This window comes from Notechis scutatus, chromosome Z (assembly GCF_049901735.1).
Source record: "Notechis scutatus isolate UNSWTSFEM ecotype Mainland chromosome Z, rNotScu1.2, whole genome shotgun sequence".
Lineage (NCBI taxonomy): Eukaryota > Metazoa > Chordata > Lepidosauria > Squamata > Elapidae > Notechis > Notechis scutatus.
In genome coordinates, this window is record NC_142025.1 from 22,563,296 (window position 1) to 22,582,371 (window position 19,076).

The window sequence follows — 19,076 nt, forward strand, 5'->3', positions numbered from 1 at the left end:
CACTAATAACTAGAGCATACAAAACATTTGCTAGACCAATACTCGAATACAGCTCATCAGTCTGGAACCCACATTACATATTTGATATTAACACAGTTGAGAAAGTCCAGAAATATTTCACAAGAAGAGTTCTCCACTCCTCTACTTGTTGCCGAATACCTTATGCCACCAGACTTGAAATTCTAGACTTAGAAAACCTAGAACTACGCTGCCTTCGGTCCGATCTAAGTATAGTATATAAAATCATACATTGCAATGTCCTACCTGTCAATGAATACTTCAGCTTCAACCATAACAACACAAGAGCAAACAATAGATACAAACTCAAGGTTAATTGCACCAAACTTGATTGCAGGAAATACGACTTCAGCAACAGAGTGGTCAAAGTCTGGAATACTCTACCTGGCTCTGTGGTTTCTTCTCCAAACCCCAAAAACTTTAACCTTAGACTTTCTACTATTGACCTCACCCCTTTCCTAAGAGGTCTGTAGGGGCTGTGCATAAGCGCACCAACGTGCCTACCGTCCCTGTCCTATTATTTCTTTTTTTTCTTATATGTATCCATGTATTCATAACTATGTTTTTACTTATACCTATTATCTTGTAAGCAATTGACAAAAATAAAATAAATAAATAAATGGGAGGGGATGGGTGATAAGGAGTGATGAGAAGATTAATAGTAATAGTAGTGCAGACTTTGTAAATAGTTGGACAGTGTTGAGGGAATTACTTGTTTAGCAGAATGTTGGCATTTGGGAAAAAACTGTCCTTGTGTCTAGTTGTTCTGGTGTGCAGTGCTCTATAATGTCGTTTTGAGAGTAGGAATTGAAACAGTTTATGTCCAGGATGTGAGGGGATCTGTAAATATTTTCACAGCCCTCTTTTTGACTGGTGCAGTATACAGGTCCTCGATTGAAGACAGGTTGGTAATAATTGTTTTTTCTGCAGTCCTAATTACTCTCTGAAGTCTGTGTCTGTTTTGTTGGGTTGCAGATCCAAACCCAATTTCATTCTACACCTACTTTTCTCTACTAAATCTGTTCAGCTATTTTAACCCTTCATTATACAACTTTTTTCCACTCTGCCAATTCATTTAATTACCATCTGATACTCTCTTTAAAATACTATGTAGAACTAGACAAAATCTTCTTTATAAAGTCTCACTAATTAAGAATAAAATGGAAGTGACTTGCAGAAATGCTGTAGGCTATTTCCTCTATAGATGAATACTTTGGATTCACATCATAAAGCTTTTGTTACTGTCCTGAGTTCAATTTGCTTCTCATGGAAAGCTAGTTCCTTTATCATAGATTATATACCTGACACATACATTGGAAAGCATTGTAATATAGTAGTTAGACTGCCAGATTGACTAGGGAAACTCTAGTTCGAGTCCCCACTCAAATATGGAACTCACTAAATGTTTTGGACTAGCATCTTTGTCTCATACCAGCCTAATCAGAAAGCTGTTTATGTGAGAATAAAATGAAGAATGAGCCCATAAACTTTGGCATGACAAGATAGTATGTAAATGTGATAAATGTTGAAAAATAATTCCCTTTTCTAATTCATATCATTAAACATTTGTTTCTACAGAAACAGAATTGGTAATTAATACCAATTACAGAAACATTCTGAGTACAAGTTAATGGTTTATTATTGTTAAATTATTTGCACTGAATTTCATCCCATAAAGGAGAACAAACTAGGGGAGTTTAAAATCCAGAATATTCAAAATGTTATTTTCAATTCTTGGAACACTCCAACATTTCTCAATGTTCTTTAGAACTGACTGGAATGCAATTAGTGATTTCTGTATCTGATATATCATAAAACTGTTTGATTCAAAATTTCTGAAAAGAAATAAAGCACACATGGAATGGCTCCATCAATGCAGCTGAGGAATAAAACAGAACGTTCCAGGGAACACTGAAACCCAGCTTTTTGCAGAGAGCTAAATTTTAATACAATTAGTTTGATAAATGTTTTCTAGCTGCAGACATTTTGCTATAAATGTTAGGTCTGCAAGAATCTCTTTTTATGAGGTGCTTTGCCGTACAAAGCAATTGTGTCTAGAGGCAACAAATTGCTTTCAGAAGGACTTTTGTCCCAGAATCAAGGGGGGACTGATCTGTCTCAACAAGGAATGATCATTTGATCCCATTACCACCCAATGAATTGAAGTGATTCGGCCATCTGTTTCAAAGGTCAATATTAAAGGAAAGTGCCCCTTCAAAGAGCTGCAAAACCAAGGTAGATTTTCTCTAAATACAGTAAGACTTTGAATAAACTAATACTATTTATTTATTAACAAAATAAAATATTTGGATTCTACTACATTTCACAATTTTCCTATTTTGGGCATACAAGAAAAATAGGCCTTGCACAAGATATAAACCAATGGAAAAGATAATACAGCATGCAGCTAGGTATTGTTGAAAGGTGTCAAAATGCCTTTCTTTCGAGGATTCGATTTTCCAGCTGGGAATGCACCAGCGCAAGGATACGGACAACTGCTTGAAAGCTGGATCTTTTTATTTTTCAGGAAGGCAGAGAACAGCAAGAAGTCTGCGTTCCTGGGCTGGCTAGCTTCTTATGGTAAGTCCCTGGTTTTTTATACCCTTTTCTCCCTTTGTAAGTTGATTTTGTGTGAGTATTTGTATTTGTGCCTAATGTTTCAAATCCTGTTTGAGTTTGTCTTTATTTCCGCCGGAGGACAAACTCTGCGGGGTGGCCAGATTGTATTATTGGTTTTCTGTAATCTCTTTTAGCTTTAAGATAGTTTTTCATATTTGTTCTGTGGCAATCTCCTGTCTGTCCCTTTTGTAATTTATACTTTGTGTCTTTTGTCTGTTTGTTTTGCTTATTTGGTATGTCCTGTGTTTGTAAGGGTTTTCTAAATTATCTTTTGTTTCCTTTTCCTATTTGTCTAGTTTTCTTAATTACTTAGGCTTTTGTCTATAGGGATTCTTTAATACTTTTTATTTGATTCCTTTTCCTATGTAAGTTTGTTTTCTGGCTGACCTGATGTTCCCCTTGGGCTTTTCCTGTTTTTTGTGACACTACTGCCTTCGTGAAATTCCCTTTCCACAGTATTAAAGGGATTTCTTCCAACTTGATGTGATTATCAGATGTAAGCACTGACTGATAGAAAACAATGGGATTTTCAATTAGTTTTCATTGCTGTGTATTTTGCTTTAAATCAGAAAATGCCATTTTCTCATAGAATAAAATACTTTAAGTCAATTCTGCTTACAAAAACAAATGGAAGAACTGGGGTTCTAATTTATGATATAAATATTCACACAATCACTTGTTTGCTTTTAGCAGTGATACAATATGAAGTGATATCAAAATGTTGAAAATGTCACCAGATACTTGGATCATATTACCATATGTGGTGGACATGTGTAGAAGCAAAAAAATATTGGAAAAAAATACATACAGCACATTGATTTAAAATTCTTGTTGGGCATCTTACCTGGGAGGCTAGGGTGAGGTGTGGGGCCAGCTAGTGGTGGGATCACCCAACAAGGAGCCACAGCAGAGGGCCCGAAGAGCCGCATATAGCTCCAGAGGGACAGGTTGCTAACACCCAATTTAGGTGAAGTATAATTTATATTATAGCACTTGTATGCTTCTCTGGATCCGAGAACTATTGATTTACACTAGCCATTTCTAGATTTAGCTTTGGTCATCAATCGCTTTATTAGTATCTCAAGGATAACGTTAAACATAGAACAACTTATTCTGACTAATGCACTAGTGAACCCTCAACATAATGTAGTATGAGTTCTAGTCAATCTTTTTTCTGTCTTTCCATCCATCCGTCCCAAAACATCTCTTCATGGCACTCAGCACTCCTGAGTTTTTTAACAATTAACTAAAAAGACACATTAGGCCAGCTTTAATGCATAAATCCATGAAGTACCCATGTGTCGCAGTGAACAAAATGTGGAACAATCTGTGAGTTTAACAATTGAAAGTATACTTGATCCTGGGCCTGTCTGGCCCTAACCCAATATTTTAATCATAAACCACACTGGCAGTCAGTAACACTTGTAAATAAAGACTGTACTATGTCTATATTTGCCTCATAAAGGAAGCATAACAAAAATTGTAAGTGAATCAGTAGATAAACAGCCACTGACTATCTGAATTATATATACTGAAAGCTAAGCTATCTTGAATCATCTGAAAACCTGGGCAAAGTCAAATCTTGCTACAGTAGAGAATGTAAGTAAATATTACCTAGCCTAATAATGAAATGTCTGCAGGAGGAGAAGCAAAAAGAGAACAATAAAAGTGCAACAGGTTCAGTTTTGTTTAATATTTTGATGAGGGACACTAGCAAATAGGGATATAGTCTAAACTTGAAAGATAAAAAAATCTCTGAAAAGGGCAATAGCAAGCTATTTCTGTATTGTGTGGTGGCTAAGTAAACTAAATGGCTGTGACTGTAAAATACCAGGAAATGGAACATGACTTGAAAACTTTACTAGTTCACAGATGCATTTCCAAAGCACATACATGGAAATGAAAGGTGCTTCTATTTCTTTTACCATTACAATAGGTAAGCAAGTTTGGTCAACATTTATAACATTTATTTTATTAAATTAAGTTAAATAACTATACAGACATGTTAATTTTATTGTGTTGCTACACTTTTAACTTGATTTACAAATCTATATATATAACTGAAATACTACTCATGCATCATCACAAAATCTCCAAAATTGTAAAGCCTACAAACTTGAAATTTGTCACGTATTTGTCTTGGCTTCTAGGTGCTCACTAACAAAGGATTTTTCGAAATGACCATCAGAGCATTAGTATTTCCTATATTATTATTAACACATTCTAATGCTAAGGAGTTCTACTCCCTTCTCCCGACTTGAAAAGAAATCTGTTCCAACTGCAGTTGAGCTAAGCCATGCCCAGGCTCCTTGCTATCTCCCTCTTGCTCACACAGCTAATACTGTTTCAGTTTCCAAACACCCTCAACTCTCTCACTCCCCACCTGAAAAGAAATCTGTTCTAACTGCAGTTGAGCTAAGCCACGTTTTGCTATCTTCTTGCTCACACAGCAAATACTGTTTCAGTTTCCAAACAGCCCTAAACTCTCTCACACACACTGACAGGATGCTAGCCAGATGAATACCGATGGATGCTGGTAGGCAGACACAATCCCACCCCCCTTATTTTCCTCCCCAAAAGCTTGCCCAGTCACATAGTTTCGTACCCTGCTAGTATTAGATACAGGGCATAAAGTAAAATAATATGGGAAACTGCTTGCAGATTAGGCTAAATAGCATCTGTGGTCAACATACCTTGATGCAAACCATTTTGAACCGAGAAAATACTGAGCTCCGGAAATACGTGTTAGGGTGGGAGCTTTCGGCCGTTCTCTTTTGTATCACGTATGGCGCAATACGAAAATGTATTTACGGATATGAGAATTAATAACAGGGTTTAGAGCCTGGGCATGTAGAGATCTGCGCGCTCCTGAGTCGGAGAGAGAAAAGCGTGAGCGAGATGATTGGGGGAAATGCCTTTATGAACCAAGTCGCGGGTTAACCTCCAGGCAGGGTTTTTCATACATTTCTTTTCTTGTTCTTTTTTTCAGCTTGTGGAGTAATGGCTTGAGTCAAGGGAGGTCGGCCTAAGGCCGATGATTGACATGCAGAGCGGGCTGAAGAGGTTTCATAGTGAAACGGGCAGGGAGGGGGGAGAAGCTGGGAAGAGGGAGGGGCAGAAAAGGAACTACTGTAAGAGTTAAGAAAGTCCTGCCCAGCTGTTTGCGAACTTTTTAAGATTTCCTGTTTCCCCTACAGCTAGAGAAAGGGAGCGACTCGCAAAGGCACGTCAGAAGTACCCAAGCCGCAACTACTCCCGCTGCCTCGGCTGGGGCCTCTTTTTTGTTTTTTTTTTCATGCCGCGTTTGCTTCAGAGCCGTCCTCTTCCAACTTCTCCCCGAGTTCCGCCCGCTTCCCCTCGTCCCCCAGAGTTGTCTCGGCCAGGCTGTTTCTTATCCCATGTCTGCAGGCCGCCTCAGGGTGGAGGGAGATACAATGAGTTGGATTCCTAAGCATATTTTATTATGGACTCTTCTGCACAGCACGGCTCACCCGCTGGGATGGGGAACAGGTAAATGTGGACTTTGATTTCCTACCTGAGATGTCTGTCTGGATAGTGTCTCCTTCCCAACCCTCTTCCTCTCCGCACTTTTCTCTTAATAGCATCCTAATATGCACACCGCACTTCGAAAAAACTCGTTAAAAGTCACTACCCCTGACTTAGGCACCCCCGGATGTGTGTGATTAGAGAAGTCCCATCACCCATAGCCAGTACGTCTGTTGGGTGCAGCATCAAGGTCATAGTCGAGTATATCTGCAGCATATCAGATTTAGAGAGTCTGTTCTAGACAGTCTTTATTTGGGGTTTTATCTGTCTCTTGTCCAAATTTATTCTAATATTAACTGCCCCCCGTTCTTTTTTGAATCCTAAAGAACTCCAGAGGCACCATCCTTAGTATCATTATTGTTTTACTAGCTGGGCATATATTTGGGGCTTGCATTTCAGTAAAATGTAGTTCAAAAGTTTTAATCTTGGCCTTTGGTTATCAGGGACAGCTGCCTTATTTTGCAGTTCCAGCTGTTGCCACACCTAGCCTGGATGAGTTGCTGTTTATGTATAGGTCAGTTGTTCCCAGCTTGGCAGTAATTGTTGAGTTAGGGTGCAGTGCAACAAAAAACAGAAAATGTTTATGCGCTAATGTCTGAATCAGAAGTCCCCAAATTTGTTTTGAAGCAAATTTTCAAAACTCAAGTTGCCTTAATTTGAAAACACACAAAGTAATCTGTGGAGAAATAATTCTTCCAAATATAAAAGATGGCATAGCTAGTTGTTAGTAGTAATTTTCCCCAGAGAAAGCATATGGTAGTTTTGTTACTAAAAGCAGTGGTCTGGCAAGTTCATTTCTAAAATACTAATGCTAAACTCATGAGAATTTGTTCTTGGATCTAAGGCATGTTCTTTTGCTTTCTATTTTTTTCAGAAGCAGGTCTTTGCATTCATATAATATACTTTAGTGCAGTATCATTTTAAAGAGATGAATATTGAAAGTTTTTTATATATAAAATGTGATAGTAGTATTGGTTCTGTGAATTACGGTAGGGATAAAATGAATAAAGAGTATTTACTTTCCACTGAAGCTGAGATTGGGTTTTTTATCATGTTTGTGGGTATATGTTGATTGTGTTATCTCAATGTTTATGGAAACAAAATTGTAATTAGGTTAGATTGAAGAACAGTAAGAATCTATGAGGTTAGATATATTTTAGGCTGGAAAAAAAAAACCTCTACTGTGTTTCCTAATCTAATATCCTGCAGATGAATAGGACTATAACCATTATCATCATTGACCAGTATGATGGGAGTTGTGATCCATTCATCTCAAAGTCTAGCTAGGGAAAAATTGCTTTGGAGCTGTATTATGTAATAATAATACAGGAACTGTCTAGAACCCTTGTTATCCTCTTAAAAGTTTCTAGTGTGCTGGTTTTCTTTTCCTTCATTTTATGTCTGAAATACTTTTCTAAAACAATTTTTCCCTGCCCCCCCTTCAGACCCACTTCAAAAGTTTGAACACACTTTCATACACATTCATTTGTGATTTCTTTCCATTTGTTCTTACTAATCTAAAAATTCAGGATTCAAGTTCTTTAGAGCAGAGGAAATATCTCACTTACACATTACTGTCATGCTATAGTGAAATAATTTCTTTTATATATATTAAAATGAAATCATATGACATTACACATATAGTAATGATGCTTTTATGTTTCTTGAAAACTGATGATTTAATGCAAATTATCATATTGTGTATATTTAAAATGCTCTTAATATTTAAATTAATACCAATAATAATAATAAGCATCCTGCAAGTTATTTTTAAAAGGTTAAATGTTTTATTCTCACTAGAGCAGCAAATGCATGTGGCAAATCATAATCACAGATTACTTGAGTGATTGTAATTGCTAAAATTCTTGCATAGCTCAATATATTATTCCTGTAATGATAATGTGGAGTATGTCACCACAGTTGGTGGTATTGTTATGTGGTTGAACCTTAAACTGTAAGGCTCACTGAGGACTCTTCATAAAATGTGAAATATGTGCATGTTATAAGAAAAAAAAGTCATGCTTATTATGCTAATGAATGCATTGCTTGTCTTGCTAAGGAACTAGAATTTGATTGAGCTTTAAAGACGTAATAGAGTATTAGATTAAAAGGTTAACATAGTTATTTTGTAGTTACTCCTGAAGATTGGAAGAGTTTCTGGAGCAGGATTCAGAATACCTGTAGTATTTGTTCCATACACAAGCCTCTGAGTTTTGGCCTGTGTAGCTGGATAGTTTAAAATTAAGCCTCAAGATGAAATAATAAACAAGCTTGCCTGTCTCCCAAAATTATAGTTGGAATGGGTGTCTTTAATTGAGAACTAATAATTTTTAATTGAAAATTCATAGAATATAATTAGAATATGTGAAAAGTGTAGTTAACAGTTATTTGGCATACATACTTTCGTTTTAGTCTGCCTTCCTGTTTCTGTTCCTTATGTCACAAATTTAAAATAAAGTAACATAAAGTACTTACAAATGTGTAACATAGAGGCTGACTTCATAAACATCAAGTAGTTTTGAAATGTTCTTTTTTGAATGATTTGCAATATTGTGTAGGGGGATGGATATATTTTTTTCATTTATATAACTTTATTATAGCTGCCTAACATCACTAAAAATTCATTTAAAACATATATCAAGAATAAACTACATATATAAAATGGTTTATATCATTAAATAATATTTATCAAGTGAAGTAAATTAATTGGAAAAACTCCCTGCAAAATAGCAGTTTAAAAATTGAGATTGCTATTTTTGAATGGGTAATCATTATGAAAGCTTTGTTTATAAAATTTGTTAATAAAAGCTGCTTTGTGTACTTTGAGACCTATATGAAAGTTCTTCAGTCCATCTTATTTTTTAGAGGGACTAGTTTAAACTAATGAAAACAATTCAGATGTCATTTAAATACATGTTAGATAGTCAGTGGCATGTTTTTGTTTGAAAATGTCTTCAGTAATTTATAATGGGATGGCTCTACCCAGCAGTTTTCACAGATAAGTTTTCTGTAAGATAGCCATCTTCAATTACTTGCCGTGTAAGATAATGTATGGCTAAGGAAGTAGATTGTAATTTGTTCAGACTGAGTCTGAGTTATGTGCATGTCAAGCATTCTTTCCAGATTTCAAAACAATATGAAGTCAGAAATGATATAGGGTTAAGGAAAAACATATAGAATGTCTTTACAAAGAAAATTAAAATTTTTGCAATCCAAAAGTAACTACTAGTCAATGAAATTTTGCATAACAAATAAGTGACACTGTCTTTACATTAATATCATGCTAAATGACATGTATTTCAAGCATGCTGAAAGGAGATTGGAATCCTTTTGCGCTATTATTCCAGATAATGAAACACTGATGATGACCATAAACAAATCAGTAGAGTTTCTAAAGCTAAATCAAATATAAGTCTGCTTTTTAAAGATACTTAGCATTCCTTTTCCTGGTTCTCTATGAGGAAAAAGTGGAGAAGCATGCAAGTGCACTGGAACTCTGGAACATTGCAAGTGCCACCTCCTCTTAGAGAAGGAGGAGATTGAGATCCACCTGAAGGGACGTGCTGAGGAATTTGCAGATTTTCTGGAAGACAAAATCATTGAACTTCATTCCCAGTTAGATGCCAGTCCGGTGGAAGCCCCCGAAGCAGGTTCTTGCCCTGTTATCTGGGAACAGATTGATCCTGTTGCTCCTGAGGAAGTGGCCAGGATCCTAGGGAATATGCAGGCAAGCACTTGTGTTTTAGACCTATGTCCCTCCTAGCTTGTGAAAGCATCCAGGGAGGTGACATGCTGGTGGACTCTGGCAGTGATTAATGCTTCCCTACAGGAGGGGGTAGTGCCCAGCACTTTAAGGAGGCTGTGGTCTGCCATCTTCTTATTACCTCTCCTGCAGGAGTTGCATTGGTTGCTGATTTGCTTCTGGGTACAATTCAAGGTGCTGGTTGTCACCTTTAAAGCCCTTGGGACTAGGTTATTTGAGGGACTGTCTCTTGGCAGTCACATCTATCTGACCCAGTAGAGCAGGGAGGCAAGGAATATTGCAGATCCCATCCCCTAGGGAGATGTACTGGGTGGGGCCCAGAAGAAGAACCTTCTTGGTGGTGGCTCCATCTCTCTGGAATATCATTCCCCCAGAGATTAGAATGCCCCCCAACTCTACCACTCTTCTGGAAGCGCTGAAGACCTGGTTCTGCCAGTGAGCCTGGGGAACTCAGCAGAATAGACCCATTAAATGGCTTGTGTGATGTGTTGTCACAGGATGAGGGATGGGGGGGGGCATTATATCACATTATTTATTATTTCATTATCTTTTATTGGTTTTATTTTTTATATATGATATTTTTGTATTTCTGTAAGCTGCCTTGAGGCGCCATGTGCAAATAGGCAATATACATTTTCTAATAAATAAATAAACTCTTATTGATTCAAAGACAGCAGAATCTCAGATCACTGAGTGCACTGTAATATGTGCCACTATTACAATTCTTTATTAGGCAATAGATAAATAATTAAACTGATGGGGAGGCATCCTGCCGTGTTTCTCACAAAATAAGGCTGGGCCTTATTTTTTTTTTGAGCCCCGAAAAAACGGCTAGGACATCTTTTCGGGGGTGAATTAATTTCTTCCCCCCGCTGCGCACCAGCACCATCTCCAACAACAGCATCTGAGTCGCTCCCGCTTTCCCCCCCGTCCCCGTAACAACAGGAAAAAAAAACATTTTGAGGTACCTGGGAGCGCCGCGTGCTGCGTTTTGGTTTAATCCTGAGCGGCTGGGTGGGCGTGAGAAGAGCCAAGTGAGCATCTCTGCTGCTGCTACCCTTGGTGCTCCAGCCTCGGGCTCTGCAAGTTTGCAAAAGTCCTGGTGTGCAGCCCGTTCCTGCATTCCAAGCGCCCAGGCCAAGCTGCAGCTGTCTCTCTCTCGCCAGCACCATCTCCAATAACAGTGGCAGCAGCGGTGGGAACCGTGGAAGCATTTTAGCTGCTTCTTGGGTGGGGAGCCGCCTCCGTAACTTCCATGGTTCCGCCGCTGCTGCCGCTGTTATTGGAGATGGCGCTGGCAAGAGAGGGACAGCTGCAGCTCGGCGAGCCCACAAGCCTAGAGCTCAGAAAACAACGTGAGCCACCACCACCACCACCTCCTCCTCCTCCTCCCGAGCGGACTGAAAGCAGCTGGGGCTGAGGAAACGAAGCAAAGCGGAGCCAAAGCCACCTCGGCTCGCGTTGTTTTCTGAGCCCGCGAGCCTAGAGCCAGGGCGCTTTTATTGCACGGCCGAGCTTCTTGTCTCGGGAAACGCTGGGCGTCATTGCTGCCCCCTGAGGGGAGGGCGATTCTGGGCTGCGCGATTGGGGACTTCGTGGCTTTGGGTGGGTGGGTGGGTGGGAGCGAGGATGGACGGAGTCCGCGAAGTGGGGCTTGCCTGCCCTTGCTGGCTACCTCTGCTTCCTTAGGGGCGGGGAAGGGGGCTCATCTGGACCAAGGGTGAGTTTCCCCCTCAGTTTCCCCTGAAGGATCTTCCGTCGCTTTTGCCTTCTCCCTATGTCTTCCCTCGGTTAAAATCCACCCCCCCCCACACACACACTTATTTTTGGGCAGATAGATTTCATGTCTGAGCATTCTCACATGACGGTGGGTCTTTCCCCCCCCTAAAAACAGTTTAAAAAAGAAAAAACAATATATCCTCATGCAAGAACTTTTCTGCTTCCGATTACCCCCATGTTTACAAGTTGCAAAGGAAACACGGAATCAGGGAAGCGGCTGCCCAGCTCCGGAGCTCCACACCATTTTTTTTTCAGAGGGGAATCTCACTCAAGTATAAGCTGAGGGGTTTTTTTTTTTCAGCACAAAAAATGTGCTGAAAAACTCGGCTTATACTCGAGTATATACGGTAATCGTTTCATGTCTGGTGTGCCATAATTTTGATCCTGAACTGGAGTATTTTCACTCTCTGGCTACTACAGAGTGCTTTATAGTTTGGTACCTAAGTATGTGCAGAATCATCTCTAAACTGTACCAGTTCAATATACTAGATTATTAAAACTCCTATATAGTAAGGGCCATTGAAGCTAGAAAGTGCTGCTGTTGACTAAGAGCTGGATTTGTGGAATGTTCTCTCATGGAGATCAGTCTGGTTTCCTCCTTCATGATTTTAAAAAGATTGTTTAGTTTTTCAAGATAGTATTTCCAATGCTTATCTGTTGTGCTGTCTTTGACTTTTCTATTTTTGTTCCTTGCGGTTTTTATTGTTGCTGTCATGCATTGTCAGTAATTTTATTATTTAGTTTATTTTTGTAGTTTAATCTTTTTTCCCACAACATCTAAACCATTAAGGATCACAATATCAAGTCAAGATATAAATTTAATCAATAATTGAACGCAAACATTCATTCATGCAACTAGAAAAAAATGTGATTCTGACGCAATATGTTACAATCAGAAAACCTTTTGAAAGCCTGCCATAAATACCTCTGGATTTGGGAATATTTTTTTCCTTACAAAATTGAAAGGCAAAAGTTATTCCTCTGAACTATACACTACCCTTTGATAAGATAAACACACCTACCTGTAATCTATTACCAGCCAGAGAATTGTAATATTGTAGATGAATGCAGGAACAATAAACAAAGTGATTATAGCTTTATGAATTAAAATATAGGCTGACATTATAGAGAACCTTCTCACTTCATTGAGTACATTCTACTAATAATGCTGCAAAGCAAAGTAAACTCCATTAGGCTATTATGGGTGTCAGTGTGTGCTCCCTTCAAGATCCAAGAAAGAAATACTCAGACTCCATGGGTTAGAGCAAAGTTCTCCTTTTACTGGAAATCAAAGTGGAAGCTACAGATTTAATTCCGAATCTGAAAAATTGGCGCGCAGATCACATATACAAAGGAATGGAATTGTTCCCACCTCCCAAAGTCCAAATGATTCTTCCAATTAAAAGTTCTGAATATGATCATGTGGGCATCTTCAGGTGGTGATGATGCCTCTGTCCGTTGACCTTGATATATTTTGATAAAACTTCGCAGCTGTGCAAAAGGGATAGAAGCTAGCCAAGAAATGGAAAGTTAAAGACAAGAATTCATACACCCCCTCCCCTTGCTACCCACAGCAAAGGAATGCAAAACACCTCCAGCTCTCTTCCCCTCCAAGTTCCCCCCTCCCCCTGTTGCTAATGACAGCCGAAAGAAATAGCATAGCATAGCAGCAGAGAAGATGCAATAGATAGGATGCAGAAAATATAAGATGTGGAAGATGTCTTGAGGCTGACATTCGGACTCCCTAGAAAAAGGACATTAGTCCCTGTAAGAGAGAATAACATAAAAATATGTTAACGATTGCATACACTTCTATGGTTTATCAGGGTATTTTGCATAAAAGTTCTTGAGCAGTTCAGGAGCCCTAATGTCTTTCTCATTTACCCACTCAGCATAGGATGGAGGAAAATGTTTCCAAGCTACAAGATATTGGAGACGACCCCTCTATTTCCGAGAGTCTAAAATCTCTTTAATCTCGAAATGTTGTTCACCCTCAATCAACAATGGTACGGGGGGATCAGTCTGGGTTGGTCTCAATGTACAGGTATGTTCGGGTTTCAACAAGCTAAGGTTGGAAAACCGGATGAATACGACGAAGAGTTTTTGGTAGAGTCAACTGAACAGTCACAGGATTCACAATCCGCTCAATAGGGAAAGGGCCCACATACTTAGGACCCAACTTCTTCGATTTCTGGGTAGTCTGTAAATATTTAGTGGAGAGGAACACTTTGTCGCCCACTTGATAAGACTTCTGTGGGGCTCTCTTCCTGTCAGCAAATTTCTTATGAGACTGGTGCGCCTCGTCCAAAGCTTTACGAGAGACTGGCCAATTGAGTTGAAGTTGAGATATCCAGTCATCCAACGACTGGACATTGGGTCTTTCACGAGGAAGTTCAGGTATGGGCACAAAATCTTGCCCCGTTGCCACTTTGAAGGGGGTAAACCCAGTACTGCTGTGGACAGAGTTGTTATATGCCACCTCCGCAAAAGGCAATAGATCCGCCCAGTTATCCTGCTGATAGTTTATGTAACACCTGAGATATTGCTCCAGCACCCCATTAGTCCTCTCACAGACCCCATTAGTTTGGGGATGGTGGGCGGAGCTTAAACCCTGGGTGGAGCCTATTAACTTCAAAAATTCCCTCCAGAAGTTCGAGGTAAATTGGACCCCTCGGTCAGAAACTACACGCTCAGGGACACCATGCAGTCTATAGACATGTATAATGAACAATCTGGCCAGCGACTTCGCCGAGGGAATCTTGGAGCAAGGTATGAAGTGTGCTTGTTTGGAGAACAAATCGGTCACCACCCAGATGACTATGTGCCCGGTGCTCTCGGGTAAGTCTACTATAAAGTCCATGGAGATTTCCCTCCAAGGAGCAGTTGGCCTAGCCACATCTTGCAACAGACCTGGTGGTTTACCAGGAGGTCTTTTGGCTGAGGCGCAAACTGGACAGCTCGCTACATAAGTCTCAATGTCCTTTTTCAACGAAGGCCACCAAAACTGCTGTTTCACCAGGTGTAGGGTCTTCACAAATCCAAAATGACCAGCTGCCTTGGAGTCATAAGTTTGTTGTAACACTTGGCTTCTCAGGGTTTGTGGTACATACAATTTCGCACCTACCCAGGCTAAGCCATCTCGAACGATGCAGTTATTCGCATTTGCCAGGAACCACTCATCCGTTTTCAAGGCCTTAAATCGTTCCATCAGGTCACTGGACAGATCCCTCTCTTGCTTCCTCTTTTGCGCTCTGGTAACGACTGGGGCAGCCAGCTGTGTGGTTGACACGATCGGCCTTATCACTTCTTTACGAACACTGTTGTGTTGAGGCATTCTAGATAGAGCATCTGCCATAAAAAATTTTTCCCCCTGGGATGTACTTCAAAGAGAAATTGAATCGTTTGAAATACTGAGCCCACCTAACTTGCTTAGGGGATAACTTCCGAGGTGTTTTTAAGGCCTCCAGATTCTTATGGTCGGTCCATACCTCAAATGGATGCTTCGCTCCTTCCAAAAAATGCCTCCAAGTTAGTAGGGCCCAACGGACTGCAAAAGCTTCCTTCTCCCAAACAGCCCATCTCCTTTCAGTGTCAGTCAACTTACGGGAGGTGTAGGCGCAAGGTTGTAGTGTCCCTTTCTTGTTTAGTTGAAGTAAGACCGCCCCCACAGCCACATCGCTCGCATCAGCTTGGATCACGAAAGGGGCGTCCATGTCTGGGTGTTTCAGCACTGGTTCTGCAGCAAATAGTCTTTTTAGCTTTTCAAAAGCGGCTTGGCACTCCATGGACCAATTCAACGGTTGGCTGGGCTTTGGTTTCGTTTCCCCCTTTGTCTTTAGGAGGTTGGTGATGGGCATGGCTATTTTAGCAAAAGACGGGATGAATTGCCGGTAAAAGTTAGCAAATCCAAGGAAACTTTGAAGCTGTTTTCGGGTTCTCGGTGGGGCCCAGTCCAATACGGCTCGCACCTTCTCTGGGTCCATCTCAATGCCCTCGGGTGAGATACGATATCCCAGGTAGTCGATTTTTTCTTGATGGAACTCTCATTTGGACAGTTTGGCGTACAATTTGGCAGCCCGCAGTTTGTGCAGCACGGAGCGTACCAGTTTCACATGTTCGTCTCTAGTCTCCGTGTATCAAGGTATACCAGAACCCCCTTGTATAAGTGTTTGTGAAGCACTTGATTGATCATTTGCATGAAAACGGCTGGTGCCCCCTGTAGGCCAAAAGGAAGAACATTGAACTGGAAACAACCCATCGGGCAGTTGAACGCAGTTTTCCACTCATCTCCCTCTTTAATTCGGATTCGGTAGTATGCCTCCCTCAAGTCCAACTTCGTGAAAATCTTCCCTTTGGCCAGGTGAGCTAACATGTCCTTCATCAGAGGGAGGGGGTACACTTTCTCCACAGACACCGCGTTTAGGTTTCGGTAGTCGACCACCAAGCGTTTGGAGTCATCTTCTCGCGGAACAACACAGGGGCCGCCACTCGAGGTCTAGCAGGTTGATGAAACCACGTTTCAAGTTCTTGTCGATAAACGATCTCAATTCCTCCAGCTCCCGTGGTGTCATCGAATACAGCTTCGGTTTCGGGAGTGTCACCCCCGGTAGAAATTCAATACTACAATCGGTTGACCGATGAGGAGGGAGCTCATCAGAGGCCTCTTCGCTAAACACCTCTCTCAAGTCCCAGTATTCCTTCAGGATTTTCTCCTCCCCCTCCACGCACTCGGCACCTGCGGAAGCTGTCTCAGCCGGGCTTTGAAACTTCGGATGGGATTGCTCCTCCCCTTCCGGATGGGATTGCTCCTCCCCTTCCGGATGGGATTGCTCCTCCCCTTCTGGTTGCCGATCGGTGCGGACCCGTATCCATCCTTCTCTCCAGTTGACATGGGGATTCCACTTCCGAAGCCAGGGCAATCCCAATATTAGAGGCTGTTCCATCCCAGGGGCCACAATAAAACACAGGGTCTCGCTGTGGGTTCCCATGGTCATCTCTAGGGGTTCCGTTATAAAACGTGCAGGGCAACCTCCCGCCTCAGATCCATCCAGTTGGCAAAAGGATATGGGCGTTCTTAAAGTTCTCAGTCCGATGCCCATGCCCCTGACTACTTTCATGCTGATCATGCACCTCGTGCACCCCGAGTCCAATAAGGCCAACATCTCCCCCTCGGTCCCTGAGGTGGGCACCCTTAACTTTATTGGGATGGTCATGGGCCCTTGGTTAGGACTTACCGGGACGTCATCTTCCGAGTCGGTCTCGCTCTCGTCGAGGGGAGTCGGAGGTCCCAGCTCCTCTCCCGCCGGAGGGGCGACCTCTACAACCTCCCCTATCTTTAGCCCGGTTTCGCGAGGCTTTGCTGGGGGTTCTTTGGGCTTCCTCCCTGGCCCCAGCACTCCCTTTGGATCCAGCTTGACCCGGCAATCCGCAATCCAGTGGCCCTCCTTCTCACAACGAAAATAGGCAGTAGATTTGGCTCTTGCCATCACCCCTCCCTTCTGAGGGTTAGGGGCCTCTCGGAGACACGGGGGAGCGGTTTGCTCCATACGGGGCCTCCTCTGCGTCTGCTTCAGGTTAGATCTATTTCCACTTCTTCCGCTAGCAAGTACCACAACTGCAGATCATATGGATCCCTTCTGGAGATGCACATGTGGTATATATCTTCATTTAAGCCATCTTTGTAGGCTTGTATCAGGGCCCCCTGGGACCAGCCTCGGATGTGGTATGCCAGCTGTCTGAACTCTTGGATGTAGTCAGCAACCGATCTCCCCCCTTGGGTTATGGTTTTCATTCTGATCCTGGCCCTTCTCTCCGCTAGAGGGTCCTCAAACCTCCTCCTCAATGCAGTCATGAAAACATTGAGGTTCCTCAGTTGGGGGGAGTTATCATTATATAAAGTCACCACCCAGTGTGCTGCCATCCCCTCCAGGGTTCTGGAAACACATCTCACTTTGGCTGCGTCAGAGGTGAAATCCCTTCCATATTCTGCCATATAGCTCCCGACTTGTACCAGGAAAAAACCCAAATCCTTGGGATTTCCTCCAAACTTCACATCTAACGGGGGCAGGTTGCGTCTTCCAGGAATCACACCCATTGCTGGGGCGCCCCGGGCAGCAGCCAGCTGCTGCGCTGGCGTAGGCTGGGCTAGGGGGGTGGGGGCAGCCCGACTTCCCCAGGCTGAACTCGCTCCCCCTTCCCCCTCATATCTTGGAGCCATGCCGGGCTTCTCAGAAGCGTCCATAAGGAATTTCCCGGCTTGATCCAGCCTGCATTCCATCTCCTCCCTCTCTTGCCACAGCCATTCCCTCGCACCTCTTCGACTTACAGTGATCCCAGGAGGAGGGGGGGTCTTCAGGATCTCTCCATCCAACCCCTAATGACCATCTGCCCCCCCCCCCCACAGCTCCCTGGTCGTCTTCATCGCTGGCTGGAGATGACATGATGTGAAACCCCCTCGGAAGAAAAGTTGATATTTTCTCCGGGTGGGCTGATGGGGAGATTCGGAATAATAGTGTGCTCCCTTCAAGATCCAAGAAAGAAATACTCAGACTCCATGGGTTAGAGCAAAGTTCTCCTTTTACTGGAAATCAAAGTGGAAGCTACAGATTTAATTCCGAATCTGAAAAATTGGGCATAGATCACATATACAAAGGAATGGAATTGTTCCCACCTCCCAAAGTCCAAATGATTCTTCCAATTAAAAGTTCTGAATATGATCATGTGGGCATCTTCAGGTGGTGATGATGCTTCTGTCCGTTGACCTTGACATATTTTGATAAAACTTCGCAGCTGCGCAAAAGGGATAGAAGCTAGCCAAGAAATGGAAAGTTAAAGACAAGAATTCATACACCCCTCCCCTTGCTACCCACAGCAAAGGAATGCAAAACACCTCCAGCTCTCTTCCCCTCCAAGTTCCCCCTCCCCCCGTTGCTAATGACAGCCGAAAGAAATAGCATAGCATAGCAGCAGAGAAGATGCAATAGATAGGATGCAGAAAATATAAGATGTGGAAGGTGTCTTGAGGCTGACAATGGGTCTGTTAGCTTTAAAAATAGCTGTGTAAATGTATATGATATTATTATTTTAGACCAGATAATTATCTTACTTGCTTCTATCTAAAGATAAAAACATTTGCACTATTGCTTTTCAGTGTTGCAGTATAAAAGTGGTACTATAGAATTACATATCCTAATGAAAATGAACAAACATCAGTCATGTGTAACTGAAAATTGCAGTATAAATTATTCCTCCTGTTTGTGATCTTATTATCCATGATTCATATATCCAGATTTTTGTGCATGGGTAAAGTATGCTTTATAAGAAGTTAGATTGTGTCAAGCTACAGAACTTT

The 19,076-nt window shown here is 41.7% G+C and overlaps 1 protein-coding gene across 2 annotated transcripts in view; it reads left to right on the plus strand.

The window, feature by feature from the left end:
* The first annotated feature begins 5,429 nt into the window (after positions 1-5,429).
* Positions 5,430-19,076, plus strand: part of TGFBR2 (transforming growth factor beta receptor 2) — a 66,689-nt gene continuing 53,042 nt past the window's right edge. Inside the window, exons 1-2 of one of the 2 annotated variants that reach the window (XM_026681338.2) lie at positions 5,430-5,584; positions 5,835-6,147. In XM_026681338.2, coding sequence (XP_026537123.1) covers positions 6,036-6,147 — 112 coding nt within the window. In that variant the 5' untranslated portion in view covers positions 5,430-5,584; positions 5,835-6,035. The remainder of the gene's footprint in view (positions 5,585-5,834; positions 6,148-19,076) is intronic. The other variant, XM_026681336.2, reaches the window with a different exon arrangement.